We start from the raw sequence: 13,045 nt of genomic DNA, 5'->3' as shown, positions 1-13,045 counted from the left end.
GCTCAATGGAAATCACGGGAAGGTAGTAGAGTTCTTCTATCAGGAGGAAAATGTAAAAAAAATTATTTATTTGTAACATCACTACGCGCCGAATATTAAAACGTCCACATACGTCTTGCCCTTTTCTATTCCCCTCTGAATTCATTACTGCGAAATGGAACACATTAAATCGACGTCTAAACTGACTGCTATTCATGCAATAGAATTTTAGTTTTAATTATTGCTCTTTAACAAACTGTGGGGAGTAGGCTATGTACGTCTATGTCCCTCTTTCTTCTTTCTCGCCATTACTACGGCCTAGCAACCCGCGAGGAGTATAAACAAAGCAGTGTCGTCAACCTGCATGAGTCTCTGCTGTAACAGCAGATAAAGGAGATAGAGATAAAGATTATTTGATTCTAAACCGTCTTAAGATTTATGTAGAAAGTTTTAAAATATTTTTACAAATAATGTATATCTATCGGAATAATTAAAAAACTACAAGACGTATAATCATCATTATCCGTGAGCTGATTACGCTTAAAATGTAATCAGACCTTAAAATGAGAACATGAAACTTAAATGTAAAGTTTCATTGAAATTCATTCAGCCGTGTAGACACAATCATGCTAATACCATACGTACATAGGCACAACAAAATTTCTTTTTTTTAAATATTCACAATATGATCAGGTGGTCTTCAAACGTGTATTTCCGCTAAAGCAAATTCTCGACATTTTTTTTTCGTTATGGTACTTTCATTGTACCTACATACATAGGTCGAAAAGTAAAAATGCTGTGGCAATCGAGATTTGGAATCGTATGCTGATTATTGCTAGGTCGAATTTCAGCTGTTGCAAGAGTAAGAAGGAAAGGCTCGCACTCGCCTTCTTTCTCGATTTCTCAAAGTTGGGCGAAGTGCCGAGCTTACATACAAGTGGCATGTGTAGTAGTAATGTCAACTTTCCCCACCACTTCGTTAGACGTTAAGAAAATTTATCGTTGCTACAATTATACCAAATTTGGCCACACTGGCTGACGAGCCCAGCTGTAAGCTGTTCACGAACAGCAATGTATTCCCGGTATAAGAAACTGGTATTTGACACATTGTAATTTGACGTGGCCCACTGACATGTTTTTCACAGGAGAAATACTTCACCTCACTGGAAAAATCAACCAGGCTGTAATTCCGAAAGGCCCCAGTGGCAATATGACATGAAATTTGGAGAAGGAGGAAGGGAAGAGTTATGGATTTCAAATATAAAATTTTAATTTCGAGTTTTAATAGCTTCCAAGATTTTCGTAAAAAATTTTCGCTCTATACAATTAAATTCTGCCTATACGTATACTTCCTTGGCAGCGTATACGTGAGCCCATAGCCACCGCTTATCTACTGTTTCTATAAAGACATTTAATCGTTTTCGAGCACAGTATAGGCTTTACCTCCAAATGGCACACCCCTCCGATTGCCATTAAAAGGTATAGCCGAATAAGGGGGTCAACTGTGCCCCCAAACAGAATTGAACGAACGATGGGTCATTCGATAGCTTATCCAAAAAAACCCTGTGTGCCAATTTTTAACTTGAAATCTCGACCATGGGGATAGTAATGGGGTGAAAACGAAAATCATGTTTTTCAGATTTCCTGATTAAAGAACCAGGTAGTAAAAAATAAAAAACCGCAAAAAATGCCGAACAATGTCGATTACGTATTGAAGGCGGTCCAGAATTACTTTTATACTTTTACAGTAAACAGGTATTGCTATTACTATTATTATCAATTTTTTCAGATTTTTTATTATGCGGCGCTGCAGTGAAAAAAAATAAAAACCGATTTTTTCCTCATTTTCAGCGTATTACAGTAACTTACACGTTGAATTTTTATGCATTCTTCAATATATGAGTGTTTTGTAGACTGTTTAATGTTTGTACACTAAGCAGAATTACATAACAATTGAAACAAATAAAATAAAGCCAACCATTGAGTGCATATATCCAAAAACTCAACGATAATTTCAACGGCGTTGATGGCGCAGCGTTAGAGTGACCAACTGGAGAGCCGCTGGAAGTTTTTTTACCAGGTTCGAGTCTCTCTTCTGAACTTAGTATTTTTTTTTCAAATTCTAACTATATAACAATGTTTTATATTTATTTATGAATGTTCCAAAAGTATTTTACAAATATTTTAACTTGAAATATGTATAAATATAAATTTGGAGCATTTTTGGCGTCTTTATTTTTTTTTTGCGAACCACGATTATTGTTTAACATCTCTTAAACTGAAATTAATGTGAAATGTTAATTTTCAAATCTCTTACCTTTGACTATTGTGAATGGATCGGAGCTGAATATTGTATATTGGCTTACTATTACTTCTTCTCCCCCTTGGATGAAGCAGATATTTCCTTCTTGTTCTCTTTCTTTGATAAATATGTATGTTTGCTACGGCTTCAGTATCTAACGAAGACATGTAAGGGTTATTATCCTTTCCTTACTGCTGGTTTTAAAGATAATGGAAACACTTGTAGGACCACCCTCTACGGACCATGCCAAGTAATTATGTATAAATCCCATCGTATACAGTAGCTTGAAATGAGTAATTAAAAAATACATTGGGAAACCCGAACGCGACAATCACCCATTGACCTAACCGGTCTGTGTTAGAGATTTGAAAACTAACATTTCACATTAATTTCAGTTGTAAGAGATGTTAAACAATAATCGTGGTTGACAAAAAAAGATAAAGACGAAAAAACGCTCCAAAATTACATTTATACATATTTCAAGTTAAAATATTTGTAAAATACTTTTGGAACATTCATAAATAAATATAAAACATTGTTATATAGTTAGAATTTGAAAAAAAAAATACTAAGTTCAGAAGAGAGACTCGAACCTGGTAAAAAAACTTCCAGCGGTTCTACAGTTGGACACTCTAACGCTGTACCATCAACGCCGTTGAAATTATCGTTGAGTTTTTAGGATATATGCACTCAATGGTTGTCTTTATTTTATTTGTTTCAATTGTTATGTAATTCTGCTTAGTGTAGAAACATTAAACAGTCTACAAAACACTCATATATTGAAGAATGCATAAAAATTCAACGTGTAAGTTACTGTAATACGCTGAAAATGATATAGCAATACCTGTTTACTGTAAAAGTATAAAAGTAGTTCCGGACCGCCTTCAATACGTAATCGACATTGTTCGGCATTTTTTGCGGTTTTTTATTTTTTACTACCTGGTTCTTTAATCAGGAAATCTGAAAAACATGATTTTCGTTTTCACCCCATTACTATCCCCACGGTCGAGATTTCAAGTTAAAAATTGGCACACAGGGTTTTTTTTGGATAAGCTATCGAATGCCCCATCGTTCGTTCAATTCGGTTTTGGGGCACATTTGACCCCCTTATTCGACTATACCCTTTATAGTAAATGTGGAAGATGGGGGTGTGAATTCTAAATATAAAATGTTATCTTTGGGAATTTCATATTTCCCGAGATATTAGGTATGGTTTGGCTATTTTTCATTTCGTCATATTTGACGCCATTAGCTTCCCGTTCATTATTCAACAGTTAATTATACTCAATTATTTTCATACACAATTATATTTAACATTCAATATTCAATAACTGAAATCGACTACATTTGTATTTTAAGGTTACTCATTATTCGAGGTGTGTAAATTAAGTAATGAGACTGGCAACGTATCGTTCAATCTGTCAACATTTGAAATTCAGAACTTGGAGAGACGGTAGGTGAACGTGTGATACGCCTTTGATACAAGTTTGTACTCGCTAGAGACATTTGGTTGCCCGTAGCAATTGTTTTCGTAAAACAGTTCTTTCTAGTGTGTTCTAAAAATGAGTCAAAAGTCATGCTGGTTTGTTTTTGCGATAGCCAGGGAATCGTCCACAAACAATTTGTGCCGCAAGGCCAAATGGTCAATCAATACTTTTACCGAAAGGTTCTAGGCAAACTGCGAAAAAGGGTTATGCGTGTGAGGCCAAACATCAAGAACAACTGGGTGTCGCATCACGACAATACGCCTTGTCACCCAGCAATTTCAGTAAATGAGTTTTTGACTAGTAAAAACATTCCTGTGGCTCTTCAGCCTCCTTATTTGCCTGACTTGAGTCCTTGTGATTTTTCCTCTTCCCGAAATTGAAGAATCACCTCAAGGGACGTCATTTTGGGATACTCGAAAACATTGAAGCGGCTGTAACCGACCAGCTGAAGGCTACACCAGTATCCGAGTTCTAGCACTGCTATGAGAATTGGAAGAATCGTCTCCAGCGCTGTGTGGCTTCCCAAGGAAGTTATTTTGAGGGAGACAATATTGAATTGTAATTCGATACGAATAAAAAAATTTAAAAAAATCAGTTTCGTTACTTAATTTACACACCTCGTATGTATTGGTTTTCGGCCGTCGTGATGTATTTATAAAAACACATTTTTCAACATTGCCATAAGTACAGTGTATCTGATAAAGTTTAATTGAATCATTTTTGGTCATCGAAATAAAATTGTAATACAATTTGAGAAAATACGGCTAAATATTAAGTTGAAATTAATCATTTTTGATTACCGAAATTAAAATGTGTAATACACTTTGAAAAAATATAGGTAAATTTTAAGCGGGTTACTCTACAGAAATTGAGGCTTGATATTGTGGGATGTGAGTGTGCGAGTGACCGGAGTCAGCTGCGCGAGCCTGGAAACGAATCGATCGATTGGGTTATGAATTGACGAATGCAGAATGCGTGTGGTTTTTGTCAATCGGGCGTGTGTGTGTGTGCGGGTAGGAGAGTGTTAGGTAAGGAGTGACCGGGGAGAACGATTGGAGCGATTGAGATGTGCGGAGTGTTTTCGTGTAGTATCCGTCTTTTGGTATTCAATAAAGTTCTGTGTACAAGGTTCGTCGCGTGCATTAATCCCGCAGCAAACTACATCCTACAAATTTGGGGGCTCGTCCGGGATTTATTGCGGGGAAAAGTGTTCGTGACGGAAGTGAGTCGTGTTTGTGTTTTGTGATAAGCGATAGTGGTGTTATTTCGAGTATGGAGAAGCTCCAAGACCTGTCCGTGGTGCGGCTCAAGGAGGAACTGAGGAAGTTGGGTTTGTCCTCATCTGGCGTGAAGACCGAGTTGGTGCAGAGGTTGTTGGCGGCGGATCCGAGCGGATCGTTCGCATCGGAGGATGCGACCGAACCGGGAGCATCGAGGACGGACGAAAGCCCTGGCATTTCCCGCGAGCCGGTAGAGGTGGGTAGCAGCGAACGGGAGATGCAGCTCTTGCGGCGGGAGAATGAGCTCATGAAGCACGAGCTAGAGCTGCAGCGTCGCGAAATGGAGATGCTGCGAGGGATGCAATCTGTGGGGGCAACGGCATCGGTGGAGTCGGGACATAGGAGTCCTCGGGGGAAAATGAGCATCACGGCAATTGCCGATCTCCTCAATTATTTTGATGGCGACGGGAATCAATTCGAGAGATGGGAGAAACAGTTGACGATGCTCCAAACGTCGTACGATCTGGCCGAGTCGGAATGCCGAATTTTGATAGGTTCGCGATTGCGTGGGAAAGCCCTTGATTGGTTCCACTCAAAGCCGGAATTCGTGTGGGTGTCAATCGGGCAACTTTTGGAAGAAATGCGATCGATGTACCACCATAGACCAAGTAGGACAGCGAGGAGAAAGCAATTTGAGCAGCGTGTCTGGAGGAAAGGGGAATCCTTTGGAGAATACTTCCACGACAAAATGATATTAGCGAACCGCGTTCCTATAGAGGAAGACGAGCTAGTTGAACAACTGGTTGAGGGCATTCCGGATGTGACCTTGCAGAACCAGGCCCGCATCCAACGGTTTGGGGATAAATCGCTGTTGCTCGCGGCATTCGAGAGGGTGCGATTAGATGCGGCTGGAAAATCGCATGTATGGAAAAGCCCTGCGCCGAGGAGAGAAGATCCGGTGAAGCAGGAGGTACGCGTGCAGCCCAGCGAGTCGGTAAGGAGGTGTCGTAGCTGTGGAGGGAAGGACCATGCGTCGGTGGACTGCCCGACGAAGGATAAGGGGAAGAAGTGCTTCCAGTGTCGCGAGTTCGGGCACATATCGGCGTATTGTCCGACCAAAAAACCAGCAGTTAGGGACAGTTGCGGTGTTAGCGGAGACAGCGAGAAGGGCAAGTATTGCAAAGACGCGCGAGTTAACGGGCATAATGTTAAAGCCTTGATAGATACCGGTAGCGACATAAGCTTGATGCGTGCGAGTAAGTATGTCGAGATTGGTATGCCGGAATTGACTCGAAAAGAAATTATTTTCCGCGGGGTAGGGTCGGTCAATCATAAAACTTTTGGCGAATTCGAGACGAGCATCGCGATCGATAGCGACGTATTCGGAATAAAGGTCAACGTCATTCCGGATAGTCTGACAACGCACGATTTAATTGTCGGAACCGACTTTCTAAGCGAGACGGAAATTACGATTAGGGATGGGAAAGTTCGATAAAAAAACCTGTATCGCGATGTGACCATGCGTAGCGCGGAATTCTGAGCATAGACTGTGTTTACGAATCGAACAGCGTCGATTTATCGGATATTCGGAACGAACAATATCGAGCTGCGGTGGGGCATTTAATAGCGGCGTACAGGCCGTCAAAAACTCGTGAAGTGAGTGTCGAAATGAGCATCGTGTTAAAGGACGACGAACCGGTCTATCAGCGTGCGAGGCGTTTGTCGCCAAAGGGGAAAGAGGAGGTGCAGAAACAGGTGGAAGAATGGCTGCGCGACGGTATTGTACAGCCGTCTCTGTCGGACTACGCGAGTCCAGTTGTTTTAGTGAATAAGAAAGACGGTGCGAAAAGACTATGTGTAGATTATAGATTATTGAATGCGAAGATAATTAAAGACCGCTACCCCCTTCCCCTAATCGAGGACCAACTGGATCGCCTGCAGGGTGCACGGGTTTTCAGCACTCTCGATTTAAAAAATGGTTTCTTCCACGTTTCCCTTAGCAAGGGCAGTCGGAAATACACGGCTTTCGTGATTCCCGATGGGCAGTTTGAATTTTTAAAAGTTCCGTTCGGGTTGTGTAATGCGCCTGCAGTTTTCCAAAGGTTCATAAACGCCGTGTTCAAAGAGTTGATCGCGAAAGGGGTAGTTCTGTCCTATATGGATGACCTTATTATACCTTCGGACGGGTTCGAGAGTGCGTTGGAAAGTCTGGAATCGGTATTGAAAACAGCGGCTCAGTATGGTCTGGTAATTAATTGGAAGAAGTGCGCTTTTCTACAGAGACGGGTCGAATTTTTAGGGCACATTGTTGAGAATGGAAGCGTGCGACCGTCGGAGAAGAAAACCCTGGCGGTAATTAATTTTGATAGGCCACGAAATATTAAAAACCTCCTAAGTTTCTTAGGCCTGGCGGGATACTTCCGGAAGTTTATCCGCAACTATTCGGTTATAGCACGACCGTTGACGGACTTGACGAAAGCGAATCGCGAATTTGTGTTCGGGGATAGGGAGGAGTGCGCGTTTAAACAATTAAAAATGTCGTTGTGTGAGAAGCCGGTGCTGCGATTGTACCGGGTGGGAGCAGACACCGAATTGCATACCGATGCATCGAGTGCCGGTTACGGGGCGGTTCTTTTGCAACGCGATGCGGGGAACGGCGCTCTGCATCCCATATATTATGCGAGTGGGAAGACGAGCGAAGCGGAAGCGAAGTATTCAAGCTATGAGCTGGAAGCGTTAGCCATAGTGAAAGCGGTAAAGAAATTCCGAGTCTACTTGTTAGGTGTGCCGTTTAAAATTGTGACAGACTGTAGGGCGTTTGCGTTAACCCTCAGGAAAAAAGACTTATGCGTGAGGGTGGCAAGGTGGGCACTTCTCCTGGAGGAGTTCCAGTATGTAATAAAACACAGATCGGGGAAAAGCATGCCGCATGTTGACGCGCTCAGTCGGCAACCGTTGCCTAATTGTCTGGTGGCGGGTCGCGAAGAAGAGGGGCTGATGGCTCGGCTTAGGCGAGCGCAGCATGAGGATGCTCTTCTACTGAAGATATTGGAGGCGTTCAAGGAGGGGAATCTGGATGGCTACGTCGTGAGGAACGGGATCTTGTTTAAGGAGGTGGATGACGAAATTCGGTTGGTAGTGCCTGCGAGTATGCAGTCACAGATAGTCAGGCAGGGTCACGAGAGGGGGCACTTCTCAGTTGGGAAGACATTACTCCTCGTGCAGAGGGAATATTGGTTTCCCAACATGAGGTCAAGGGTAGAGAAAGTGGTGAGAAATTGCGTGCCGTGTATCCTAGCGAATAAAAAACAAGGCAAACAAGAGGGTCTGCTACATCCGATAGATAAGGGGGACGCACCGCTACTAACGTACCACATAGATCACTTGGGTCCAGTGCCGTCGACACGGAAGAATTACAGGTATATATTCGTCGTAACGGATGCATTCAGTAAGTTCGTTTGGTTGTACGCGACGAGGTCAACGGATACGGCCGATGTCGTGAAACGGTTGGAAAATCAGGCGGCGATATTCGGAAACCCAAGGAGAATAATATCGGACAGAGGGACCGCGTTTACGTCTCAAGATTTTAAGCGGTATTGCGAGCGGGAAAATATTCAGCATGTGAAAATAGCGACTGGTGTACCACGAGGGAATGGGCAAGTGGAGAGTGTCAATCGGACCCTTATCCCACTGATAACAAAATTATCCGCCGTGAAGCCAAAGGAATGGTTTAAACATTTAGATACAGCGCAAAAATATATAAATTCGGTGCCGCATCGGAGTACGGGAGTGACACCGTTTAAAATACTGTTTGGCACGGACATGAAATTACGAGAAGATCCAGCGATACGCGAAATGCTGGAGGAGGAGGTAACCGCTGTGTTTCAGGAAGATCGCGACGAATTACGGGAGAAGGCGAGACAGAAGATATCGCAGATTCAGCAGGAAAACAGAAGAGGCTTCGATAAAAAGAGGAAGAAAGCACAGCGCTACAGACAAGGAGAGTTGGTGGCCATACAGAGGACGCAGTCCCACCCTGGGGCAAAGTTTACGGCAAAGTTCCTCGGACCGTTCGAAGTCACCAAAGAGTTGAGGAATGATCGTTATCTGGTGAGAAGGGTTGGCGATCATGAAGGTCCGCTGCAGACTTCAACGTCGGCCGACCACATGAAGTCGTGGGTCATTGATGATAGCGGAAATGAAGACGACGAGGAATTTGAAGGCTTGAATGAATCGATCGACGACACCTGAGGGCAGCTGTCATATTCAGGACGGCCGAGTGTGGGATGTGAGTGTGCGAGTGCGTTGTTGTGTGAGTGCGTGAGGCGAGTGACCGGAGTCAGCTGTGCGAGCCTGGAAACGAATCGATCGATTGGGTTATGAATTGACGAATGCAGAATGCGTGTGGTTTTTGTCAATCGGGCGTGTGTGTGTGTGCGGGTAGGAGAGTGTTAGGTAAGGAGTGACCGGGGAGAACGATTGGAGCGATTGAGGTGTGCGGAGTGTTTTCGTGTAGTATCCGTCTTTTGGTATTCAATAAAGTTCTGTGTACAAGGTTCGTCGCGTGCATTAATCCCGCAGCAAACTACATCCTACAATATCGCTATGCATCATCAGTTATTCAGCAGTCAACGATGACACTACTACAGAGAAAACGGTCGTGTGCCCTGCAAGACGTATATGTATAAGCAGAATTCAGTTGTGTAGAGCAAAATTATTTGCGAAAATCTTGCAAACTATTACATATTCGAAATTAAAACTATATATTTGAGATCCGTATCTCTCCCACTCTTTCTTTGTCTTTCATGGTGATCGGACAGCGGAGCCTTCTAGAAGAATATCTATCGACCGAGAGGTACTTCGATTTCTAATTCCACGTAATTGTGTATGAACTAAGCCAGGTATCTAGAATAAAAAGTACAGAAATTACCGTTGTCACAAGCTTCGCTAATTTCTCCACTACACCATGGTCACTGAGAATACCCAGGTTCTCGGGATCTGTAGCAATTTCGGCGATAGTCGCACAAACTGCGCTGAGCACTTCGGTGTCTGTGCTGTGAAGAAGGCTGACCGTGAGCTCCAATCCACCCACAAATGCTCGTACCATTTCTGGTGAATCTTTGGCATATTTGATGCAAGGGACCAAGGCGAGGCAAGCATTTCTCTTGATTTTTACGCTAGGATGTTTCAGTAATGACCAAGTTAATCGGACGCCGTCCAGAATATGGTCAGGATCATTAATGATGTCCATGCATTGTTCATTTTGTGCACATTCTTTTATTACCAACGGTATATTCTCCAATAGAGGCTCGTATGTGGAAGTTAACAATCTGATCTGCAAGTAAAGAGAGACATCAAAATATAAGATGTGGCACAAAATACGCATGAAGTGTTTCATTTAAAAGATATAGGCAGATAAGCAAGTGAACAGTACCCTTAAGGGTAGTTAGTACATATTGAGGATTTTAAGATTTAGGCTTAGAAACGATTGAAAGATGGTGGGATATGCAGATATTTTTAAAAGGGAAAGCATTATCTTTAAGAATTTTTTGATTGCTTCGAATTATGTACAAAAAATGTATATTTTTGAATAGCTTCTTAAAAATTTATTTTTGAAAAAATAATCACTACTTACAATTATTACGTTACTTAACATTAATATTGAAAGAGAAAATTCTTATTAACCAATATTTTTTTAGTTGGTTTTCCTAACCCGATGCGATACGATGTTACAAAAATAATTTCCAGTGACGACCAATGTGGCCAGATCGGGCATAATTGAGTACATCGAAATAGACAATAGTGACGACGAACTTCCTTAACGTCTAACGGAGTGGTAGCGATAGCAGGCATATACTACCGCATGAGCCACCTGTACGTGAGCTCGGTACTTCGCACAATTTTGGGAAAACGATAAAGAACACTAGAGTGAGTCTTTCCTTCTTAGTCTTGTAAAAGAGAAACAGTTGAAATACGACTTCGCGATAATCGGCATACAATTCCAACTCGACTACCCCATTTTTACTTTCTGACCTATGTAAGGTATAAGGAAAGTATCATTTATAATGAAAAAAAAATTTCGAAAATTTTTTTTAGCGGAAATACACGTTTTAGGACCCCCTCATTATATTGTGATTATTAAAAAAAAGAGGCGTTTCTTTTTGTTCTTATGCTATTAACATGATTGCGTTAAACGGTTAAATGAATTTCAATGAAACTTTACATTAAAGTTTTATATTCTCGTTTCAAGGTCTGATTAGATTTTGGGCGTGATCGGCTCCCATATAATGATGATTATACGTCTTATAGTTTTATAATTATTTCGATATATATACATTACTTGTGAAAAATTTTTAAAGCAATTTATATAAATCTTAGGAAGGATTAAGATCAAATAAACTTTTCTCCTATCTTTTCTGGCAAGGAAAAATTAAACGAAATCTTATGCATTGTATACCTACCTAAAGCACATTAAAAACGTATTCCACAAATATTTTAGAATAATGTTGTTCAAAGCAGTCTTACTCGTAAAGGGTTAATTAAGTGTTAATTAAAATGAAAGACCACTCTTAGCCAGTACCGTGCACACTGTAACAATGTTCAGTAACAAATATTTTGTAACGATATGGTCTAAATAGAAGAATTAATTGTTACAGAAATAGATTACTACTGACTTTTCCCACTATGTTTTTCAATAACCGTATCAAATTGTTACACAGAATCAAATGTTATGTATTTGACTTAACTTCACATAACAAAATAATTGTAACGATAAGTAAAACAATAACGTGCACGCTACCGCTCAATGGAAACCGCGGGAAGGTGGTGGTCACTTCTATCAGGAGGAAAATGTAAAAAATCGTTATTTCTTTGTAACATTATCAGATGCCGTATATTAAAATGTTCTAATTAATGTAATGAAATTACAATATAATGAAAAACTAACTTGTGAATACGTGAATTTTGATTAATATACACACGTGCCATAAAAATGGAAAAATGATATAATTGTTTACATTTCCAAAGGATGGGATGTCAGGGTAGGACGTTTGCGATTAAGCTGGCACGTTATGTCGTGCATTGTTGCTCTTACGGAACCGCGACGTAGGTGCAACAAGGCGCGACATTCTACGTCATAGCAACACTATCTATAGCAAGCAATTTCACTAAGTACAAATGTACAGCAAAATATAAGCAAATAAATGAAGAAGCAAAATGATGGTTAGAGCGAGCAGAATAGTATTTACAGCAAGCGAAATACATAAAAAAAGTAACAACGCGAGACAAATTGAACGACTATTTACATATTAGCGATATTTTAAACATCACTAACAAGACTGCGGTTGCAGTGTAAGCACTTTCGCGCGACGTTATGGCACATGCATGCATCACACCTTGTTGCTCCTATGTCGCGGTACCGTTGACGTAACAAGGCCCGTCTACCGCGACGTCGTATGAAAACGTTTACACTGTAATTACAGCCTAATAGTACGAATTTATTAAAGAGTTTTTCTCTGGAGAGAAAAATCTCTCTAGAGAAAAGCTCTGTAGTAAATCGGTACCTTAATTTTCGTCATATGACGTAGCGGGAAAATTCTCAAAGTTATTGTCATATGTTGCGTTTAATCTTAAATTACACTTTTGCTTCTTAGCAAATCTATGATATACATTTTTGGAATACAATAGAGCTAGATGATCGTCATCTACCTCCATGGGTTGAGAGTTTTCCCTCTGCGCCTGTAACGAAGATTTCACAACGCAAATAGAGTTGACGCTGGCCGTAGAAAGTTTATTCCGTTTCTTTGTTTTTATGTCAGGTAACATGGAAAACAATCTTTCTGCATCGGCATTGGAATTTGGAAGTGATCTAATTATATTTACTAATTTCATCAATTCAGGAAATTTATTTTTATAGTCCAAATTTCGCGTTAATAAAATTGTTTTCCACAAACCATCGAATTTCATCTCGATAAGCGTCTGTCTACCTTTCGTTGTAAATTCCAAAGGCAATACTGACCATTCTGTTTGCAGTCCTTCTTCGTCGAAACCGCCGAATT

At 40.9% G+C, this 13,045-nt stretch overlaps 1 protein-coding gene across 1 annotated transcript in view; it reads right to left on the bottom strand.

The window, feature by feature from the left end:
- Positions 1–13,045, bottom strand: part of LOC122399674 (armadillo repeat-containing protein gudu) — a 307,238-nt gene that overhangs the window by 76,433 nt on the left and 217,760 nt on the right. Inside the window, exon 7 of the mRNA XM_043400525.1 lies at positions 9,919–10,323. Coding sequence (XP_043256460.1) covers positions 9,919–10,323 — 405 coding nt within the window. The remainder of the gene's footprint in view (positions 1–9,918; positions 10,324–13,045) is intronic.

Source organism: Colletes gigas, unplaced genomic scaffold, assembly GCF_013123115.1.
Source record: "Colletes gigas isolate AHSC1104 unplaced genomic scaffold, ASM1312311v1 Colletes_gigas_Sc00014, whole genome shotgun sequence".
Taxonomy (NCBI): Eukaryota; Metazoa; Arthropoda; class Insecta; order Hymenoptera; family Colletidae; genus Colletes; species Colletes gigas.
This window is presented reverse-complemented; position numbering and strand designations above follow the sequence as displayed.